Here is a 23,891-nt window from a genome sequence, read left to right as displayed (position 1 = left end):
TCCTTTTTAAAGAAATGCTTTATTGCTGCAATTAGACACTCCGTGTATAGTACAAACACCCCCCCACCCATACAGAGAATTATTCAAGCAGTAATACTGAGAAACAGTGACCATACACAAAATGATACAAAACTAGACATTTAGATAACTAGAAAGTTTCCAAGTCGAGGAAAACTTCAAGTGTGAAGTGCCTGTTAGAAACCACACCACGTATGCCAGTGTAAATTTGGTCTTTATTAACAATCAACATCCTACAAACATTGCATCTGAATAGGTGATGAGTTGCACAGTTTCATTACTTTCAAAACAAAGACAGACGCTTTTGTTTCCCTATGTTTCAGTCTTTCCTTGGGCTAGAGACAGAAGCTGCAAACTTCAGATCAGATGCAAGAGAGAAAGTATCTCAAAAGTGTGTTTGCGTCAGGCGAAATCCACGCCATCGTGGACCTTTATCCTGTGTGCCCCAGCCTCCTCCGGCTCCAGGGCCGACCACCGGTCAGGGGGGCAGCTCTACACGAGGCTTTCGGACCTGCCCAGCTGCCCGGGGCCTGTATGTCTGTAGCTAGGTTAGGGCACAGCTGCAGGTTTTGAAACTGGACCCATAAGATTGAAAAGAGTGGACCGAAGCAAAAAAAAAAAAGCAAGAGACCGTACAGGTCTGGAGGATGAAGCCACCTTTTATAATTTTCAGTGAAATTTTAAACTCAGCCACAAAAGCGCTTCAGTGGGACTACAGTTTGAGGGGAAGCAGAGGCCGAGTCAGAGACGGTTGGCTGGCGACACCCCAGGCTGCTTCCCTCTCCCCCTCGCCTGGCGTTCAGATTCCAGCCCTCCGGGCCCTGAGACCTGCAAGCTTACCCCGCGTTTCTATCATTTGTTCAGTCAGGTGCCAAACGATGAAGAAATGGGGAATGATTAACTCTTCAAAGCAACGCCCGGCAGATCCACAGCCCCACTAGGTGGCAGCACAGCGCCGCTTCACCGGCCTCGCACCTCAGGGTGGGTCCCTGCGGGCGGGGGTGGGGATTAGTTGGGGGTCAAAGGTGGTCAACAGACCCTGTGAGGGCAGAAAACGGCAATGGGTAAGCTGTGTGTGTGCCAACCCAGGAAAGAAAAGGAGAACGTGGGGCTGACCATCCACAGGCAGAGGCCTTTAGGAGCTTGGCTGGAGGTGACGGGATGGTGTGAGCGCGCTTCCCGTGAGAGCCTGGGTGGGCCATGGGAGCAACGTAACGGTGCTGGTTATGAAGCCACCTCTGCCACAGGTGGGGCACCAGCCACACTGGCTGGGATGTCCTGGGGCCACCCCCACCTGAGCACACTCTCCTCTCTATCAGAAGTCTCCGTGCTTTTCAGGGACAGCGCAGGGAGCTCCACTGTGGGAAGGGGAATGGTGCCCACTCAGAAATCCAGTATTCCCTGACGACTCACCTGCCATCAAGAGGGACAAGGGGCCTTGCCCGGGCAGTTCCTAAAGGGCGCCGGCAAGGCAGACCTGGGATGTGGCTCTCCTGAGCAGACTGCCTGTAGCTATTCGGTGTCCCCAGGCTGGGAGGGGGCGTAGGTAATTGCACTTTGGGGCACAGTGAGCACAGGCACGCGCTGGATGTGGCCTGGGAGGCGGAGAGGGCGAGCGGACCTATTTCCAGGGTGAGCTATGGCTGGATAGCACCTGCCAGGCCAGAGGAGCCATGGCAGGGCAAAGCCCTCCCCCGAGGCTTTCAAAACAAACCATTTCACGCTGAAATGCAGAGGAATCGTCTTCTGTTTGCTCCTTACTCTTGACAGGCTGGATCAAACACCTGAGGCTCAGAGGATGGAGGGCAGGACCCGGGGCCTCCACCCAAGACATCCAGAGAGCTGCCCGGAGAGTAAGTGCCTGGGCACACTCATCTCACACTGCAGAACTCCCTGGGCTGTTTTTCTGGAGTTGACTCTCTTTTGCCTGGTATGATGAAACTGGTCTTTAAAAACAGAATTTTAAGCAGACCTTTTTAAAGGTACAAAGGCCATTTGATGGTAGTGATTTTGGTTTTATGAAAAAATGGTACAGGAGATAATCCCTGACAACAGAATGGACTGAGAGCAGGGCCAGGGGTTCAGCCCAGTTAAGGCGGCAAATGGGCAGGGCTGTGGCTGGGAGCGGGACGCGGTGGGCCGTGGCAGTCTCTGCTCAGTCCTGGCCCTCAGCCAGAGGCAGCCCATCTGCCTCTCTGCCCCGGGCAGCGGCCCACGGAAGGTGCCAGGAGCACGGGCCCCTGAAAGCGCCTTCAGCGCGCGCCCCAGCTGGGCGACACATGCCTGCTTCTTCAGTGTGAAGTCAGCACAAACCGGAGAGCTCTGTCTGTAAAGGAATAGGTTTTAAATATTCCGTTTTGTTCTGATACCTCAACTTCCTTTCATTTAGATCTCATGAACCCTTCTTCTTCAGGACTGACAAAAAAAAAAAACGTTTAGGGCAGCCCTGTGACATGAAGACTTGTCATAAAACAGGCTTAAAACCACAAGATAACGCTCGAACTGCCTGCCATTTACCATCCATTCATCCCACAAAATGTTACGAAAAATGCCTCCGACCTGTTTGTTCTGCTTTACAAGTCCCTTTTATGGACACAGAGTAGAATCACATTTCTTAGCATATATAAGGCAAAAAGGGCTTCAGACCTATTACAGTGTGAAGGAGACAATCAGGGTCACGAAAGGAAGGTTTCTAAATGAGACGTCCTTTCCAATGTCAATCCTGCGTGACACACACATCACAAAATAAAGCTTCTCTTTTTGTAAAGTGCTTTGCTTTGCTTAGTGAATCACTCACCACCACGCACAGAGCACCACGGCCCGTCTGCTTGGGAACTGTGGCAGTGGCAGCCTCCCCGGGCCCTGTTTAGTGGTGGAGAAGCCTCTCCGCAGGGCTGGTCCTCCCCAACAGTTCAGCTAGTGGGCGGGAGGTGGGGCCTGCCGACCAGAAGAGGTGCGGCAGGGCCAGGTGCCGCCTGCTCCCATTCTCCCCTCAGCTCTGGCATCTTGCTCTCTCATCCTGCTCAAGGCTACGAGCCAGAACCCAGCCAGCACCCCATCATGGGGCCACAGGCTCATCCACCCTCCCTTCCTGTAGACTCGCTGGCAGAAGCAGAACCCAGCCAGGCACAGCTGACATGAGGGTTTTCCAGGAGAGTCACTAAGGAGGGTTTAGAAAAAAGAGAAGCCATTAAAAATAGTCACCTGCCCAGCCTATGCTATTAAAGGACGTAAGAAAATGCATACAGTGGCAGTAAACAATTTCCCTCAGCTGTTCTCAGCTGTCCAGGAGCTACAGCCTCCGTGCCATCAGACGTGAATGATCTCTGCTCCAGTGTCTTCAGGCTCTGTGCAACAAGAAGAGTTCGTATCGGAATGACAGACTCCACGTCCATCTTTACTTTCAAAGTTGGGCTCTGGTAGTGCAGGTTTTTCAAAAATGTTCCTTTTGCTTGTTTCTGGACAGTTTTGGACATAGATTACTCTGTTATAAGCCTTGAGTCTCCTCCATAACTGTACGTACACTTTGCACTGAACGTACATGAATAGAAGTCCACCGGTAAAACCAATGGCCACAACCACCAACTTAGTCCAAAAGGGCCACTCTAGGATTCCTGGAAGGGAAAAAACCCGATTAGCCTATCAGCACCCTGGTGGCTCAGACGGTGAAGCGTCTGCCTACAATGCGGGAGACCCGGGTTCAATCCCTGGTTTGGGAAGATCCCCTGGAGAAGGAAATGGCAATCCACTCCAGTACTGTTGCCTGGAAAACCCCATGGACAGAGGAGCCTGGTAGGCTGCAGTCCACGGGGTCGCAAAGAGTCAGACACGACTGAGCAACTTCACTTTCACTTTCAGACCTTATTTAAGATGTGAAATAAATAAAACACAGTTTCTGAACCTGTCCTAGCCGCAGATTCTTAACTCATCAAATGCAGTTTTGTGGAGGAGGCATGGACGAGCTCGTCCAGGCCCTGTCATCCTGTGCTTCCAGGGGCATTCGTGGAATTCTCTCCATGATTCGATCTCTCCTAACTGGGGTTTTTTTTTTTTTTTCCTTTTTTTAAAAGATTTTTTTTTTTAATATGAACCATTTCTAAAGACTTTTTATTGAATTTGTTACAATACTGTTTCTACTTTATGTTTTGCTTCCTGGCCACAAGGCATGCAGGATCTTAGCTCCCTGACCAGGGATCGAACCTGTGCCCCCTGCATTGGAAGGCAAAGTCTTAACCACTGGATTGCCAGGGAAATCCCGACTGGGTTATACAAAGTACCACCACAGCACAAGAAACATCCAAAAAGGACGTACGGTGCATCATAATGGATACCTCCCTCCAGAAGCCCAGACATTGGAGGTCAGACTTGGAAATCAACCTGGAGTAATACCCCAATCCTAAGATCCACTGTGCCATTCAGGATACCCTGGCTGGGCACACCTTTCGTTCTGACCACGTACCTGTTGCCTGCCCCTGCCTGATCTCCTCAGCAGTGCGGTCGATGAGCACGTACAAGGACCAGACCACACAGGTGATGGCAATGACGTGGAAGGTCACGGAGCACATGATCTTCCTGCGCTCGCTGGACGTCATCTGCAGCTTCTCCCACTGAAAAGACAGCACACAGACGTGAGGCTCAGGCTCCCAGGCCTCAGGGGCTACCCTGGGGTGAGAGCTTTGTTGATGGTAAGACTGGCTTCCCTCCCCACTACCCCTCACCCAAGCTAGATGAATTTCCCCAGACACTGAGTCATTCCCTTTAAACCACGTGGCTTCAACCAGGTACCAGGCTCTGGTATTCTGTCGACAGCCAACTTTCTATGCAATGAAGAGAAGCCGGGATCGAGATGATCTATGAATCACCACCAGCAATCCGGTCCCCCTGGCTGCTTATTCCTGCAAGCAGGCATTCACTGGCTTGATAAAAAGATTTTATGGTTTTGGTCCAGATGAAAACAGCATGTTGGGCCAAGACCCGGGTGGCACGCTTTTGTTTCCGTGAGCTGCTGACTGGCGTGAGTGAGGGGAAGAGGGGGCGGATGGCACCACAGCACGCTAGCAGATGGGCAGGCACTATGGAGTGGAGGTGATGGCGGCGGGCGCTCACTCTTTGGTCCTCTGCTACTTTGGCAGCAACACCGTGAAATCGATGCTAAGAGTTCCTGGCACAAGCAGTCTGTCCCAGTCCCATCTCCTCTAGGAGCTCATTGATTTACTCCAAATAGCCAGATTTTCTTTTTCATTTACTGGTTTCCGAATCAGCAGAAAGCACAAAAAGGTAGAGAAAAAAACGAGTGTGAGCACTGCACATGCCCTGTTGGCCCCAGCCACAGCCTTTCCAGATGGTTCTATGCAGGACAAGCTGAAAGCAGAGCCTTGGGGACCACCTGTATTGGCCACAGTGCCCTAAGACTCGCTCGAGGGATCAGGATGGAGTAAGGTACCTGATAAATGATAAGGCTTTTGTGGGGAAGAGCATTTTTTTTTAAGTAGCTTGGGCCTGCCTTCTCTAACATCTAGACTGCTTTCTGCTGCGGTGTGATAGCGTATCTTCACTTGGTTTCCCTCCTAAAACACTCCCCTGAGTTCCTAAGATACACTTAGTTTCAGCCTTCGTCCTTCTCTGAAATGCTCGCCCACCTTTAGGTGGGTGCTTTCCTCTGGAGACAATGCGAGCCCTTTAGACTCCTTCACTTTCCCTCTAAGTCCGAGTGATCTTTCAAGAACTGCTTCAACACCAAACATTCTATGGTGCTGCCCCACTCTGCTTCCCCGGCATTTCAATCCACAACGAACACTTCCTTCCTGAATATCTGACCCGCGCTCTCCCTGGAAGTTGGCGTTGTATTGGCACATCAAGTGCTACTACCTGATTATGTGATTCTCCCTGCAATTTACGTATTAAAGTTCTGAGATAAGAACAAGCCTTTTATTCTTCCAAACAAAACCTCTCCATGTGCTGGGCACAAAAACACATAGAGCAGCCAGTCTTTACACAGGAGGGGAGTGCCGGAGAGGCTCCTCTCAGCGAAAGCAAGGACACGAGGCCTGACGAGAGTTGTGCTTCACGTAATGCCCATGCGTCCCTTCTTTCCCATCTGCCCCCACCTCCTATCTAGCAAATATTTGTCACAAGCGTATAAAAATACATTTACTGCATCAGGCTGTGCTTCGTGCAGGAGAGGCACTCATCTCCGCAATGTGGTCTTAATTAGAGGCAAGGCCTGGATAGTTAACACACGTGAAGTCTAATACTGACTAAGACTTCACAGAATGGTGTGTGATCCAGGGCCAAACGACTGATACAGACGAGCAAGCAGTCTTAGATTCAAGGAAAAAGAAAACATGATGACTGAACGGTCAGAAAGAGCCTCTTCCTGCGAGGAGGGACTTGGAAATCAGCACCAGTAACACGAATGTACACACTGGCCTCCACTTCCAAAGGAAGTGGACCCAAGTCAGCCTCGGCCCACCCAGTCCCAAGTGCTGACTCCAGGGGCTCATCTCTGCGAGACTGAGCTGCCGGGAGCAGGCATATTGCATATTGAGTGCAGCACTTTCCACAGCATCCTCTTTCAGGATCTGGAATAGCTCAACTGGAATTCTATCACTGCCGGGAGCCAGCGTGAGGAGCTCCACCCATGACAAAGGTCATGAGGAAGGAGGCTCGGCAAAGGCGGGATCGAGCCTCAGGAGTCCCCCTGGAAATTCTCGAGCAGAGTCTGCCTACTTTCTGCTTTGTGCTTTCACCTACCCCTCTGACTTTACGGGGGGCTGTCCCCCACTACCTCTCTCTGAAAAAGAGTTAGCTTACAGCTCCAGTTAATAATTCCTGCGTGTGACAGTGTTTCAACCTACAAACTCCTTTGGAAGTCCTCTAGCCTGCCTGAATAGGTTTTTCCGGCCTCATGTGATTGTTCAGAGCCTCCCAACTGTGAGAGGCAGGAGATGTTCTAAACTGTCTAAACACAGATTCCTTTGAGTAGTTAAAAGATTGATTAGAAATTGTATTGGTGAAGGGATTTTCACTTGTTGGGCCAATGTTTGCTGCTAAGTTTCCATATCCCTTACCTGCTGTGTCCCTGGCAGTGTATTGATTAATTGGTTTAAGTAGTAGCTTTAATGTTTGTAACCTTGGACCCTTGAGTTAATTCTTTTCTTGATTGAGCCCACCCCACCTTTGCCCTATAGGAATGCAGCTTTGTTCAATGATTTTTGGAGGCTGGTGCCTGACTTTGGAATAATCACCTTTAGAGAAAAATAAGTTTCTTAAAATGTTAACAGGCCTCCTGGCCAGAACATGATGTAATTCACCTGAACTTTTGCATATGATAAGTTTGAAAGCCTGGCTTTGATTAGGACCAGGAGCTGCTGTCCTTGCATGACTCCACTCCTTCCCCCATTATCCTCTATGCATAACTTAAGGTATAAAACTACTTTGGAAAATAAAGTGCGGGCCTTGTTCACCGAAACTTGGTCTCCCCATGTCGCTCTCTCTCCCAAATTCTGGCTGAGTCTCCATCTGGAGCGCAGAACCCGCCATGCTTGCTAAATATGCCTGGGCTTCTAAGATCCGACCGGGAAGGCCTCAGTGTCTTCTCTCCTTTGGGAGAACGGAAGGACGCCTGTGGCCTACGTAAGTGGTGCAAACTTCTTGTCTTGAAGTTTTATTGGTCTCCCGCGTAAACCAAGCTACTCAGCCTCTTTTCTCCACTGAATTTTCCTACTGAGCTATCCTCATCCTATTACTCTTTATATCTTTGATAAATATTTAAATAAATAGATCGCCTATGCCATCTCTCCTTCGAATACCCTGGATCAGCCGGGGCTGGTCCCCGGCACTGAGCCACTGCCGAGGGCGGCCTGCACGCACTTTTCTCAACGGCTTCAGCTTGGTCTCCATGATGAACTCGTACTTGCACAGCTCGCAGCAGCGCGTGTCGGAGCTCTTGATCCACTGCTGCAGGCAGGTCTGGTGCACGAAGTGGAGGCTCCCTGTGCAGCGGCAGGGCGTGATCAGAGGGCTCTCGTCATCCCCTTCACAGTGACAGATCCTGCGGCGGAAGCAAAGTCGGTCCTTACAAGCAGGGCCACACGACAGGGAAGACGACGCTTCAGTGGAAGGTCAGTCCACCCAAGGAAAATGTTCAGAAATAAACATCACAAAATGACTATAAGCACAAAAACATACAAACACAAAAGAAAACAGCTACTGCAAACTAAGACTTTCTAGCTTACCGCACCAACATGGAAAGTCTGGATGGCATTTGGCATCAGAGAGGAAAAAATGATATAAGAAATGACAAAGCAGTCATTTTCAGTAAGACTTTAGAATTTCACTAATAGGCAATGTGGAAGCATCTTCCAGAACTTATGACGTTAAAATAATCAGAGGTAAAATTCCTGTGTAAAACAAAACCACACTCTACCTTTCAAAAATACCAGGAACTTGGAATGATGAACACTGCTTGTCAGCTATAATCACTGACCTCACCTTCACACACCACACTACATATTCCCGTCCTCTATCAGCAAGTAAACAGAGAAACCACAGAGCTTCTCCTGGACCTGAAAAACCATTATAAGATACTTCCATTTCATTTCTTTTTCAGGACCACTCAGCAATGAGTGAGAAATTTAAATCATTATTTCTAAGGGTGCATGCAGCAGGTGTAGGCACTAACCTCAAGAAACTGAACAGACTGAGAAACAGAAGGGCCTTTTCCAGCAGCTGGAGAGCAGGTAGGGATACCTGGCCTAAAAGGAGCTGGGCTCTGGCCCAGCCCAGGCTCTCAGCTGTTTGTGTCTATGAGGGCGGCATCTGACCCAGCTGTTGAAAGAAATGATGATAGCTGATCCTGAGGAGGGGACGCTGTGGAAAGGTCAGAATGGGGAAGAAGGCTAAGAGTGGCGGCAAAAGGGATTCTGAAAGCTTCTGGGGGCCTGACAAGGAAGCTACACCCGGGAAGATAAAGCTGAGAAGTGGCTGAGGACCTGGGCAGAGGTGGCTGCATCCAAGTTAAAGAGAAGGGAGGAAGCAGCTGCTGGAGAACAGCCCTTCCCCCACATGTGGTGCTGCAGGTGGAGCAGGGGGCCAAAACGAGGCCCGGAGGGGAAGCCAGCACTTAACATCTAGACCATCGAGCTGGAAGACTGGAGGTACTATTCCTTCTTCCACTTTCTTTATGCAAACGCTACTTATTTTTGGTTGAGAAGAGTCAGCTTGGCCTTTAATATGTGTAGCTTCTTCATCTTTTACCATCTATGAGACTATCTTGGGGACCCATGTCATAGAAATTGGATTTTCAAATGAATCAATAATCTATTCCTCTGGAGAAAAACTATTAATCTGTAATTGTGTACAACTGTCTATACATTCTCCGGAAACTTCACATATTAAAGCAAGATGAGGCCGTGGAGCTACGGGGAGCAGAGGTGGCCAGGATGCTGGTTCTCAGCAAACCAACCTGCAGGCATCCCCTGCTGTGGACACAGGGGAGAGGCGGGGGCCCTTTTCAGAGGTGGGGGAAGGACAGTCCAGGTCACTGTCCTTCTCCGCGGAGCAGAGGGGCGCCCGCAGCAGCCTGCTCCTCAGCTTTGCAGACGTGCTGTCCTCAAAGACGTCGTCATCACCCATCTCATCGGAGCAGAAGCCGGTGCTCCCGGCCAGCCTGCTGGAGGACTTGGCGGGCTGCGGACTGCTGGCACGGCTCTCCAGCTCATGGAAACGGTGCAGGCTGCTGCTGCTCGAGCCGCGCGAGAGTGAGAGCAGGTACCGCAGCAGCCTCCGGCTTCGGGACAAGGCCTCGCCATCCACATTCTCGTCCAGAAGCAGGACATGTGTGCCCCCCTTGCTGGCTCCTGCCTCTGAGGCTGCTGAACGATTGGCAGAAAGGGATGAAACACAAGAATGTTTGGAACTGCCCAGGGCTTTGCGATTCAGTATTCTTTCTCTCTGGTGGAACCTGTTGGTTCTGAGACATGGGTCCTGAGGGAGTACCAATTTCCCTTCAGAGCAGGTTCTCTCCACATAGTCAAAATTTTCCAAGGCATCCCGGGCGTTCTCACCCACATCATTTAGGGATTTTGAGAACTTTAGCGTTCTTCTGGCTCTGGTATTCTTAGTAGGCTTCAAGGCCTGGACCCACTCTGAACCATAGGAGTTTCTCTTTGACGCCTGCGCTGTGTCTTGACAGACAACTGTCACAGTGAGCCCTTGGGTCAGAGGACTCTGGCAGGGAGGAGCTTTCAAGACAACAGCAGATGGCACGGGACTGTGGTGACAACACTCAGAAAACACTGCACTGGAACTGCATGCAGAGAACAGTGGGATAAAAGCACAGAAAGTAAAACAATATTAAAAGAGAACAGACATCAAAGTGAAGAAATGAGACTCGCATGGTAACCTGGTGAGCACATAGCACATAAAACCAGGCTGACTGTTTAGAGCAGAGGCATATGGAGAATCAAGAATCTGCAGACATTAACGCGTGTCCCCAGGATGCACACGAGCCACGGTAGCGTGCAGAGTGTTACCTGCAGATGTCCTGATTGGAGGGCGTGACAGAAGTGCGAGGGAAGGAGGACACTGGAGCCGACGCCACCGAGGAGCCCCCAGCCTGCAATACACAGCTCTGGTCAGTGTTTAGGAGGAGCCAGGGGACCACGAACACCACCTCCTGAATGGCGCTGGGCCTGCTGCTGCCCACGGCTCAGTGAACCGTGCTCGTGTTAGGTCCCTACGAGCCAAGGCAAGAACAGAACAAGCAGCATTCTTCTTTTCTCAGATGAAGGTAAAACTGTAGTCAAGAATATCTGAGAGCGTGGAGCAGCAGCATCCACCTTGTATGGATTCAATGGGCATTCATCTTCTAAGCAGCTAAACTGAAATTACTCGTACAGAAGCCGAGAAACCGAGCACCACAGGTACACGCAAACACAAAAGGACCGCGAGGCGCCTTCCCTGCGGCCTTACTTCCCCCAGCTGGCACTCTCTACCCCCGTGTCTGGGGCCATCCTGTGCCCTGCGGCCTTACTCGCCCGGCCGGCGCTCTCTACCCCTGTGTCTGGGGCCATCCTTGTGGAGGTTGGCAGGACACAACAGCCCTCACCACTTGGCAGTGGGTCCATGAACCCCCAAGCCCCTGCCAGCGCTCCTTACACAGAGGGGAGACTCCCTGAACTGCCAAACTTAGAGAAAAGATCCGGGAGGGTGAGGAAGTTCATGGTGGGAAGAGAAGCAGAGGAGAGAAATAGAACAGGGAGTACAGCTGAGCTGAGGCTGCAGGACGACTGTTCTGGGCGTCCCCCAACATCTACTCCAGCCCCTGCGGGGCACCTGCGAGGCCTCATCAAGACTGAATCCTGAGATTCCTCGGCCCCCGCAGTGGCACGTGCACTCTTCCCTCCTCAGGATAGCTATTCTGAGGGAGCAGCTGCTCCGTGCAACCTCAGGGGCCACACAGAGACAGCACTGAGTCTGTTACCAGTCTGACAGCAAGCCAGCATGTCCTCCCCACCCGCCCCAGGCCCTGTCCCTTGATTCTGGAAAGCCCCACTCTTGCAAAGTGTTGCCCCCGGGGCACGCTCTCATCCCAGCACTGCAGCTAAGGAACCCCTGACTTGCAACACCAACCCCCCTGCCTGGCATGTGCATCAGCCTGGACAGAACCAGAGAGAACCGGCGCTCTGCCTGAGGTGTTCATTGCACAGTGACTCCTGTTCCTCAACACGGAGATGAAACCATCGTAAACCCAAGTCAACCTTGGATTTGACTTGATCCGTGAAGTTACACGTTATCATGGCACGTGTGTATGCCAAAATTACGTGGCATTACTCAACAATCATATCTTCTGAGTCACCAAAGAATCCACATTTATTTTCTAAAAGCATTTCTGGTCAAAATTCTTAAGAATCTAACGTTTATTTGGAGCCAGAAAAATGACATTCCCCCAAATGACCTTGCACTACTTGGTTACGATTCTTTCTAAAACAAGAGGTGTCGGGGGGGGCTCAGGGGGGCTCTCAACACTTTGCTACTACATTCCCGTTGCATGAGCTACCCACTGCCCACACCCCACTTTCTCCTGTGCCCTCCTCCCAGACAGCTGTCAGAGGCTCCTCTATTCTCCCGAAATGGGAACAGGGAGCCTTTACTGTTACATCACAGGGAGATGGGCCAAGGAGGGCCACACTAACGTCCCTAGCTCCTACAATCGGCCAGGTCTCTGATATTCAGTCCCAACCCTACTCTGAGATGGACAGCCTCCTGGAACTTCTCGCTCCCTTCTTTAATCTGTGAGGGTGACCAGTTTTGTTCAGCATCTGTAGGCGGGGCCAAAACCCAGTCACGGTGTACAGCATGAGCCTCCGCAAGCAGACCTGGGGGGAAGGGAGGACAGGAAGGTCGGTTCGCGCCCTGTGCCCTCACACACCTCCCTGGGCCCTCAGATCTGCTTCCTCGAGGTTGCTGGGTCAAGCTGAGTCGCTCAGACTAAGGCAGAGAAGGAAGCGCCCGCCCCATGTGAGGATCGGCCAAGTGTGTGCTCATCCAGACGCAAGGCAAAGTCTTGTTATCTCCTTCCCTGTTGCATGCTGAGGCCTGGAGCCTCATGAAACACACATACTGTCTGATTCTGCAGAGAAGGCAGACCCTGTGAAAGGAGAGTCGGGTCTCATCTGCAGAACGCGATGCTCCCAGGGTCAGTGTCCTTGAGAGGAGGCAGGAGTCAGATGGGAAGCTGGAATCAAGACAGATGCTCTCTTACTACTATTCTGAACCTCGAGTAATTCACACGAGAAAGGGGCATCCAGGGGAACAAGGCACACCATCCCAGGCCCTGAAGGGGGCACGGCTTAGCAGCAGGAGGGAAGAGCCTCAGGGCGGAGCGAAAGCCTGCACTGAGGAGGAGGCCAGACTGCCACCCCCCCTGATGTCCGCCACCCTTCCCGTGAGCCTCCTGTCTCAGGCGTGCCACGGGGACTCCCACAGTCGTGTCTGCACTTGCAGCGGCCCTGCCACCCGGCTCCGTCTGCTCAGCACACAGGATCAGCTCCGGCCGCCTCTATCTGTGCCCCTACGCTCACTCCATCCTCTCCGATCCCACAAAGGACAGCACAAGATGCTCTGCTCTCAGCAGGCAATATCCAAGCCTCAGCAAGCCTCCCTCTAGCAGAGGCAAACTCTCCGTTCTTATGAGATCAGGAGGTTATGGGAAAACTGTTGATTTACATACATACAAACCAACAAATGCCTTATCCTTCTCAAGAGCAAGAAAATGAGCAAGACTCACGGGGCCATCACAGCCCCATTCCTTCCATTAGCAGCTAGAGAAGAGCACGTGGTGAAGGTCAGGACCAGGCCTCCTGCAGAATGATCGCCGAGCACAGTGACAGCATCTTTCAAGAGCTCAACTTGTTGCTGATACCAGGCTGAGTAAAATCTATCAACCTACCCACAAGGATTTAATGGCGACAATGAAATGAGGAAGACAGCTTCAAACACAGTTCCAGGGTCCGACCAGGGGGGTCTAGGTAAGTTAAGCGGCTGCAGTCCCCTATCAGACGCTCAGCCAAGAGCTACCTAGCCCCTCCGGACAGCAACAGCGAGTGGGGTGACATGTGGGAGGTTGTGGGGCAGTGCTGGCTTAAGGGAGAAGGAGACTGTGCCCCACACAACACAGGGAACATACTTTCCCCTCCTCGAGGGAGGATCAGGCCACACACGACTCTGCAGTTACTGATAAGAGGTGTGAATGTTCATAATGAGAACATTCAAATGTGTTGAGAAAACTGAAGCCCTCTGTTCCTGAAGTTCTTTGTTGGTTCTCAAACAAGAGACACTCCAGTCACGAAAAAGAATGTAAAGCAATCTCACTGCAAAAAAATTTTCATAAAAATCCCCTTTTTTTCAGATGTTGTAATCAATTATGCCCAAACAAACCTCTGGATTCTGTCTAGGCCTGAATCCCGGTTGCTCTTATTTCTTAGGAATGACAAGTTTGTTTTGCTGTTCTCAAGTCACTTAATGGTGGCTTTTCTATCAACTCACTGTTCCAAATGATTTTATCAAGGCTGCCAAGCACTTATAGCCAACAGAAAACTTTCCACATATCCCTGGTAGAAGTTGGCATGCCCCCCACCTCTGTTTCCCTTTAAGAGGACAAAGCACCACTGGGGCGCCTGTCAAAACAGACTCTCCAAGTAGCGTCCTCGGTCGCTGGAAGGAACTCAGCAACGTGGCGCTGGAGAGGACTTCCTTCCTGCGGGACGCCAACTGCACCTTCCCTCACCTTAACCTTCCCCACCGGCTTTTTGCTTCACTTCCTTCCCTTGCTCCTTTTACTACACTACTTTCCAACCTCCCTCTCGGCCACTTCCTCCTCCTTCTCTATTGCAGAACTTCACTGGGCCCTTCTGCGTTTACCAGCAAAGCTATTTTTAATACATTTTGTGCTCTCCTAAAAGTGAATCTGTCCACCTGATTTTCATCACCAGGTGTAGGGCCACAGGAAATGGTCTTGTTGGGCCTGTCTGCTTTTTAAGCCAGGAGGAACTTGAGGAAGGACTATAGAAGGAGATACAGAGAGCATGTGTTTACAACGGATCTCAAATTATAGCATATCAAGCAATGACTTAATAAAAAAAATGGGAAAGGAAATACAGACAGCTCTTACAACATAAGAGCTTAGCCTTTCTCACAATGAGAAATACAAATTAAAGCTCAAATGAGAAATGCCTTCATCATTAACAAGAGTTTTTAAAAAAATCAAATACCCACGTTGGCAAAAGTATGAGCTAACAATCACTCTCACACATTGTGTGAAAGCAACCCGGTAACCCTCCCCCTAAGATGGAGATTTGGCAATTTCACTCAGAATTACAAATGCATGTGCTGTGTCCCAGCAACCCTTCTTTTAAGAATTCATCTTTACACATATGCAAGAAAAGGTTTGTACAAAACTGTCTGGGAGCAGAGGGCTGACAAGTCATGACTTGTGGGCTTGGACATGAATGTCAATAGTAGTATAACAAGTCACTGCACTACTGTATTTCTACCAAAAAACAAAAACCCAAACATCAAAATGAATGTTGTAAGAGCCATGTATATTTCCTCCTTTAGAAGAATATGGCTAAATTAAGAAAGCATGTTACATTGTCAGCATAGAGATTTCAGAAGTGAAGAGTTCTGACAGCTACCAAGAGAGAGGTTTTTCCTCTGCAAAGATGGCATTCGCCACCTGTATCAGATTGTTATTATCCTGTTAACAAATTACCACACACTTAGTGGCTGAAAACCACAAGTTTGTCATCTGGCCCACAGCGCAATGGGACCTCTGCTCAGGGCCTCCCTTCTCTGCGGAGGCTCTGGGGAAGAACGCACTCCCACGTCCATTCAGGCCGCTGGCAGAAGGCAGTTCCCAGCAGCTTTAGGACTGAGGACCCATTTACTTTCTGGCTGTCAGCCAGGGGCTGCCTGCATTCCCCATCCATCCTTCCCCATCTTCAAGCCCACTCTTGCTTCTAGTCTCTGCCCCCAGGCAGGGAAAGCTCTCTGCCTTTAAGAGCTCACATGATTCCTTTACAATGATCTTGTCAGCAATATCTCTCATCACACTGACAAGCTTCGGGCATCAGAGTGGGACATCTTGGGGTGGGTTGGGGGGTGGCACTTCAGAAATTCTGCTTACCAGACCACCTTACCTTTACTTTCTGCTCAGGAAATTACTAAATGCTTCTGCCCTCCTGCCCTCAAAGCAGGAGACAGAGATCGGGTCCTTACTACCACTCAGCAGGTCTGACTTCAAATAATAAAACCAAATAGCATCTCACTTGGTGTTTAGACACTGCAACGTACAAACTGAGGCAGCATTTCAGCGAACTTTCTGCTCAGCACAGAAGTTTCTCCATGAAAAGAAATGTTTCATTCTGAGAGATTCTTGATTTCTAAAAATAAACACCCAGTTGTATTCAACTTCCAAGATGATCTACAGTTAAAGGACAGGCCAGTTCTGTGGCTGCTCTGATAAATACATGTTGACTCCTGACCAAGGGCTGTGCCAAGAATGAGCTTTCTCAATAGCAATTAATTAAAACTGACCATTAAAAAAGTCAATATAGAATATGTACAATATAGAATTCATGGAGGAGAGTGTACTGAATTCTAAAATGATTTCCATTACAAATGACTCTCAGTATTGTCTGGTGAGTAGCACAAACACTGAATTCTTTTTTTTGGTGGCCTTTTAGAGAGGGTTGGAATTACGTGAATAACAATATATCCCCAGCATAATGAGGGGCCTATGTCACAGCACTGCTAGAGGGAAAGCAGCAGCTGAAGGGGCTCTGCCACGGCCCATCTCACAAAGCAGGTCTTTAAGCTACTGTTGGGAAACTTGCAAATATAACTTGTTTTCAATAAATTACATTGAAGGCAATAGTTTCTGAGCAAAGATGGATTCACATTCCCAGAAGCTCCAATTGTAACCATATAAAGATCCCCAAGTCATCAGAGATCAAATTGCCAACATTCGTTGGATCATAGAAAAAGCAAGAGAGTTTCAGAAAAACATCTATTTCTGCTTTATTGACTATGCCAAAGCCTTTGACTGTGTGGATCACAACAAACTGGAAAAATCTTAAAAAGATGGGAATACCAGACCACCTGACCTGCCTCCTGAGAAATCTGTATGCAGGTCAAGAAGCAACAGTTAGAACTGGACATGGAACAACAGACTGGTTCTAAATAGGAAAAGGAGTACATCAAGGCTGTATATTGTCACCCTGCTTATTTAATTTATATGCAGAGTACATCATGAGAAATGCTGGGCTGGAAGAAGCACAAGCTGGAATCAAGATTGCCGGGAGAAATATCAATAACCTCAGATATGCAGATGGCACCACCCTTATGGCAGAAAGTGAAGAGGAACTAAAGAGCCTCTTGATGAAACTGAAAGAGGAGAGTGAAAATGTTGGCTTAAAACTCAACATTCAGAAAACGAAGACGATGGCATCCGGTCCCATCACCTCATGGCAAATAGATGGGGAAACAGTGGAAACAGTGACGGACTTCACTTTTGGCTCCAAAATCCCTGCAGGTGGTGACTCAGCCATGAAATTAAAAGACGCTTGCTCCTTGGAAGGAAAGCTATGACCAACCTAGAGAGCATATTAAAAAGCAGAGACATTACTTTGCCAACAAAGCTCTGTCTAGTCAAAGCTGTGGTTTTTCCAGGAGTCATGTATGGATGTGAGAGTTGGACTATAAGGAAAACTGAGCACCAAAGAATTGATGCTCTTGAACTGTGGAGCTGAAGAAAACTCTTGAGAGTCCCTTGGACCGCAAGATCCAACCAGTCCATCCTAAAGGAAATCAATCCTGAATATTCAGTGGAAGGCCTGATGCTGAAGCTGAAACTCCAATACTTTGGCCACCTGATGCGAAGAACTGACTCATTTGAAAAGATCATGTTAGTGGTAAAGATTAAATGCGGGAGGAAAAGGGGACAACAGAGGATGAGATGGTTGCATGGCATCACCGACTCAAAGGACATGAGTTTGAGTAAGCTCCAGGAGTTGGTGATGGACAGGGAAGCGTGGCATGCTATAGTCCATGAAATCACAAAGAGCTGGACACGATGGAGCGACTGAACTGAACAGAATTCACCAGAAATACCATGGTAGAAGGGCTGGGTTTCTGAGTCATTTACTACTCAAAAGGACCCTTTACTACTACAGACTTCTTTTAAATATTTAACTTTTCAAATATAACTGAAATACATTTTTATTTCCAAAAATTCTTGGAGAAAATTCTGAGGTGGTAGCAAAAGCAGTGGCTTTTGACTCCAAAGTCCTCAGTCTGTGTGTGTTCTGGGGCCACCTGGCTAAGCACACCACCTCCCAAGAGCACACCACTCGGCACAGGAATTTAATCCTACGAGGGTCTTATAAAATCAGAGATGCAGAAATGTGACACACCATTCTTGGAAAGCCCCCACTGAGGAGAAGGCTTCCAGCTATACTCCTAGCTGCTGCTCGCTGGTCTGCAGAGTGAACTTTCAGGTGTTTCTGCGATGAACTGCCCCGTTCCAACAGGCTACCACTGTCCACTCACAGGGGATGAAAAGTTTCTGCTCAGGCTACTCACCTGGCAGGTAAACCTTTGCCCTGGGAAATGCAACTGAGAGGAACTCGGAGACAAGATGAACTCAAACTTAATACTAAGGCTCTTCCTCTAAAGCCAACATGTTAGGTAACAAATGAAATCAGTAATCTCTTTAAGCACATGCCCTCCCTGACCCAAAATCTAAAAGAATATTCAGAGACCTGCCTGAAACCCCACTGCTGCCTCAACATCCCAGGCCCCGCCTCCGTCTCTGCTCTGCGACTCTGCGCCAGCCTCCACCTAGAATCTCACCCACTCCTGCCTCCTCCTGGGGTGCTCTCACACCCCACCCAGCATGACTGGCCCTTCCTCGGCTTCCTCCCCAAAAAAGGCTTTCCACACCTATTATTCACTATCTGTGCACCCTGTTCACTTCTTCCCTGGCACTGTCAAGGTTTATAAGAAGATGTTACAGAACAACACGTTCGTTCAGAAGTCGCTGCTGTTTAGTCCTGCATGGCGCCTTGCACACAGGACGTGTTCAATGAACACTCGTTGAATGAATAAAACAAGGACACTCTGGAGCAACTGCATCTCTGTTAATATGTCTAAAACAGAGGTTCTCCAACTAGTTGGTCTCAGGGTCACTTTACACATTGAAAGAAAAAAAGAAAAACCAATGAGAGCCCCAAAGAGCGTGTGTTTATGTAGGTTACATCAACCAAAGGTTAGAAACTCCCCAACACAAGACTACCAGCTCACATGCTGCTAGTGACAGACAGAAGATACCATCTTGCATGCCACTCAGACTCTGGAAACTCCACTGTACACGTGTGAGACAGCGAGAGTAACAAAAGCAAATCATGTCTTCAAATTATTAGGAAACCAGTTTTAGCCTGGCCCCTTATTCTGCCAGGGGGTCCAGAACAAAACTGAAAGCTGCTGGTCTAAAGCTTTAACCAAAGACTCAACTGTGACAAATCAGGAGGAAGAACGAGAAAACAGAGTCAGTCAATTTGGCAAAAGGAGAGCCAAAGAGCAAGACATTGACCACGGAGCGTCATCAGGACCCAAAGTGAGGCTACATGGTATTCATGATACACATTAAGCAGGCTGTCACCTCTTGACGCCATTAACCCTGCCAATTCATTCTCCTTGTTTCTATTGAATGAAATAAGTACACTGTCTTTGAGATAGCTGCTTTCTTCAGTATAAATTGAGAAAGGCACATCTGCCTTATACTTAACCCACAGGTCTGAGTAAACTGTCTGTCACTAGTTAACTGTGTATTCAGAAACAGAGAGAAGGAGAACTTGATTGTGACAATCAAATCAAGGTGTGTGGCTAGCGAGTCGCCACCCTAAGGCTGTGTTTACATCTGACATGTGACATTCTGCTCCTCCTCATTCCTAGCTAATGGCAACACTAACAGGAAAATATTCAAGAGCTCTAGGCAAGCTCTGCTTGCCAAACAACAGAACAGCTATAATTTTAAGTGTTCATTACATATGTCCAATCTGACTTCTCCCCAGGAATACGCGATTAACCAGAGGCAGGCACATGATTCTTGAGATACTTGAATAACATTACGCAGAGCTCTAAAATATTCCGCTGGGTACGAGCCTTCGGAAACTGCTGGAGCTCAGTCGCCTCACCTGGCTGCAGGGAGGAGGCGGCACACGTGCTCCAGGCTTCTTGAGACGGCTTGCCGCCGCCATCTCCCTGTGGGAAGCACTACTCGTTGTGAACTTGCTCAAGAAATTGTGTCACCTGGACCAAATCCAGTTCCCAGAGTTGAATGAGAATGCTTCCCTCGGGGTAAGCTAATGCCGCGTCTGGGCGCTGCACTGTCCTGCAGATAACTCTCCCAGAGAGGTGTCAGCAGAGGCTCAAGGAAGCACAGCCCCCACAGTGAACCCGGCCTAAGCTGATGCCTTGTATCTGAAAAAATTTCATTTGGACAGAGTGAATTCAAGCCTCCTCAAGGAATCCCAATCTTCCTCTAAAGGATTTCTGGTCAAAGTACAGTGGTCCTCAGGGCTTCTCTGGTGGCTCAGTGGTAAAGAATCTGCCTGCCCATGCAGAAGACGCAGGTCCAATCCCTGGGTCTGGAAGATCCCCTGGAGAAGGCAAAGGCAACCCACTCCAGTATTCGTGGCTGGGAAATCCCATGGACAGAGGAGACTGGCGGGCTCAGTCTATGAGGTCACAAAGAGTCAGTCACGACTTAGCGATTAAACAACAACATGCCAAGTCGCTTCAGTCGTGTCTGACTCTGTGACCCAACGGAAGCAGCCCGCCAGTTTCCTCTGTCCATGGGATTCTCCAGGCAAGAATACTGGAGTGGGTTGCCATGCCCTCCTCCAGGGGATCTTTCTGACCCAGGGATCGAACCCACTTCTGTCTCCTGCACTGACAGGTGGGTTCTTTACCACTAGCACCACCGGGAAGCCTCACCAACAGTGGTCCTCACCGGAACAGCCCCAGCCAACACGGCCCCAGGGTTTACAGGCGCCTACAACTGGATGTCCAGGAGAGCCATCACTCCTACTGACTAAGACTGCAAATACCTTCCTTTTATCTCTACCTAAAGCACTGGATTTCCCAAGGAGGTGACAAACCAGTTTTCTACTACAGTTTAACCCCATCCTGGCCAGCTCCTTTCAACCCTTTAAGTCCTGTTGTAAGCATCCCCTCCTCAGCCAGACCTTCCCTGAGCAGCCCTTCCAACTCTGGTGCCTCATAATTTTGTACCTTAGCCCCTTTTCTTTCCCATTCATGATTCTGCCTAAAGGTATTTTATGGACATCTGCTTATTCCTCTCTCCTCTGTTTAGCTCAGCATTCAAAGCATAATGTCTGGCACAGAGTTATGTGCAGACAAAATCTGAACTCATGTAATACTCCTAAACACCACACTGGGCCTCCTTGTACACCTGACACTTGAGGGTACTTTATGCCAGGTGATGAGACAGCTTGCAGGTGGGGGGCAGTAATGGTACAATACCCCTGGACAGGGAGTCAGGTCACCTCACCCTTACATGGCAGGCCTTCCAGGAGCAACCTCTGTGACCACCTGAGTCCCCCGGAAGGCCACGTCAGTACCTGGGCACATCCCCCCACCAGCTCGCGCTCCAAGTAACCCAGGAGTGATGGCCATCAGTCAGAGGCTGCCCATCACTCCGAGAGCAGAGACCCACCTCACGCCCTCCCTTCTCTCCAACACAAAGCCTCCCAAATCCCACTGCCTGTCAGAGCTCTAGTTCACAAAGGGCAGAATCAGCACCAGTGGTGGTTGACAGAATAAGAGTTTAGGCGACATAACGAAGAACATTTTGTAAGCTTTTTAAACGGAGTGTAACGCAGACTGCACGTGACTGACTGACATGAGCACAGGCCAGCCTGAAACCCGGGCACAGGCCGAGTCGGCAGGAAGCGTCTCTTGACAAAAACAAAACCTCAGGCAGCATAACCTGTCCACAGACTGACCTCCCCTTGTATCTTCTAGTTCAAGGGTAGGAAGCATCTGCTTAAGTATATCTGCCACACTGAAGACAGGCGTTTTACATGTCTTGGCCTAAAAGTAGCCTCAAATAACAGGCTTGTTTTATAAACAGAACAAGCAAGAGCTGCATTCTCAAAAGCAAGTGTCATAGCAGCCCCGCCCTCTGTTCTTCAGCCCCATTTAACTTGCTCATCCCTAACATACTTACAGAGAAGGCACTGGCACCCCACTCCAGTACTCTTGCCTGGAAAATCCCATGAACGGAGGGGCTTGGTGGGCTGCAGTCCATGGGGTCGCTAAGAGTCAGACACGACTGAGCAACTTCACTTTGACTTTTCACTTTCATGCATTGGAGAAGGAAATGGCAACCCACTCCAGTGTTCTTGCCTGGAGAATCCCAGGGACGGGGGAGCCTGGAGGGCTGCAGTCTATGGGGTTGCACAGAGTCGGACACGACTGAAGTGACTTAGCAGCAGCAGCAACATACTTAAGGAAGCTTTTGCAACAAAATTTCGTGCTGAGATCACTGCGAAGTTAGCTGTGTGCGCAAACAATACTCCCCACTTCCGAAGTTTTCTTTTGATCCCAGTGAAGTGTGCAGGAATTCCTGCTGTTGAAATGCAAGAAGCCCAAATCTCCTTTCTGAACTATGGAAAAAAAGCTTTGGGCTTTCACAGTTCTTCATTAACTCTGAAGTAACACTATAATTAAAAAACAAAGTTAAAGTCGCTCAGTGGTGTCTGACTCTTTGCAACCCCATAGACTGTACAGTCCATGGCATTCTCCAGGCTGGTACACTGCAGCGGGTAGCCTTTCCCTTCTCCAGGAGATCTTCCCAACCCAGGAATGGAACCCAGGTCTCCCACATTGCAGGCGGATTCTTTACCATCTGAGCCACATGGGAAGCCCAAGAATACTGGAGTGGGTAGCCTATCCCTTCTCCAGATCTTCCAGACCCAGGAACTGAACCGGGGTCTCCTGCATTGCAGGTGGATTCTTTACCAACTGGGCTATCAGGGAAGCTATACCTCAATTAAAAAATACATTATTGTTAAAAAATGCTAACCATCACCTGAGCTTGATTCAGCAAATCACAGTAGTAACATCAAAGACCACCAATCACAGATCACCATAACAAATACAATAATAGTAACGAAAAAGCTTGAAATATTTGGAGAATTACCAAACTGTGACACAGAGACAAGTGAGCAAATGCTGTTGGAAAAACGGTGCTGATTGACTGCCTCGAAGCAAGGTTGCCACAAACCTTCAATTTATAAAAAATGCAACATTTGAAAAGTGTAATAAAGTGAAATGCAATAAAACAAAGCCTGCCTGCAATTCTTCAATCAGGAGTGAAATAATAAGAAGACTGTCCCGATCCAATCAACTGAAGGTCTCCAGGGTTGAACCAAGTTTAGCAAGAGTCACTTTATTTATTGACTCACAACATTGAGGAAGCCGCCACAACATTCTGGCAAACGTTATCGCTAAGACTCACAACAAGCCTGAAGGTCGCATTGTTATCCTAATTTTACTCCTCAAAAAATTAAAGTTCAGAGGAGTATCCCTACTCAAAGTCACATGGCTGGTAAACCTTTGTTCACCTTACCCTAAAACCCTCACCAAGTAGCTTAGAAGGCCCACACCCCAGGTCTGTGTCAAGCCCATAAAATGTTCCTCTAGACACTGTTGCAGAGTTGTGTCTAGAGAAACATTTTGGACAGCTCCTTCAACAAGTCATAGGTCAAAACTGGCCATTTTATTCTGACAGTAACGATGCACCACTGCATGGTTCTACAGCTCCTGCATTCCTGGCTGAAGGAACAGCAAAGGGAAGAAAAGGAGGCTGGGACAGCAGACAGTATTCACTGAAAGGCATTTATATGAGGGGGCTAAAGCCACCCCCACTGATCTGGGGGAAGGCTTCCTAGGTGGCGCAGTGGTAAACAACCTGCTTGCCAACACAGGAGACGTAATGAGATGCGAGTTTGATCCCTGGATCAGGAAGATCCCCTGGAGAATGAAACTGCTACCCACTCTGGTATTCTTGCCTGGAAAATCTCACAGACAGAGGAACCTGGCGGGCTATAGTCCATGGAGTCACAAAGAGTCAGACATGACTGAGCGACTTTACACACACACACAGGTCAGCAATGAACCAAGAAGCACTCTGTAAATATTGTTCAGGCACACTAAGCACTATGGATTTTCTTTTTATGCAAAACTCAGTGGCAGAATGTCATGGTTAGATCACAAGCATGCCT

General features: G+C 49.1%; 1 protein-coding gene across 10 annotated transcripts in view; it reads right to left on the bottom strand.

Moving 5' to 3' along the window:
* MARCHF8 (membrane associated ring-CH-type finger 8) overlaps positions 1–23,891 on the bottom strand; it is a 112,172-nt gene continuing 88,281 nt past the window's right edge. For 9 of the 10 annotated variants that reach the window (XM_061405731.1, XM_061405727.1, XM_061405728.1 and 6 more), the window contains 5 exons: positions 10,554–10,636; positions 9,485–10,327; positions 7,891–8,071; positions 4,478–4,625; positions 1–3,632 (listed from right to left, as the gene is read on the bottom strand). In XM_061405731.1, the coding sequence (XP_061261715.1) occupies positions 3,328–3,632; positions 4,478–4,625; positions 7,891–8,071; positions 9,485–10,327; positions 10,554–10,636 (1,560 nt within the window). In that variant the 3' untranslated portion in view covers positions 1–3,327. The remainder of the gene's footprint in view (positions 3,633–4,477; positions 4,626–7,890; positions 8,072–9,484; positions 10,328–10,553; positions 10,637–23,891) is intronic. The other variant, XM_061405736.1, reaches the window with a different exon arrangement.

The sequence above is a fragment of the Bos javanicus genome, chromosome 28, assembly GCF_032452875.1.
Source record: "Bos javanicus breed banteng chromosome 28, ARS-OSU_banteng_1.0, whole genome shotgun sequence".
NCBI classification, from domain to species: Eukaryota; Metazoa; Chordata; class Mammalia; order Artiodactyla; family Bovidae; genus Bos; species Bos javanicus.
The sequence above is the reverse complement of the archived record's forward strand: the minus strand, read 5'-3'. Positions and strand labels throughout refer to the sequence as shown.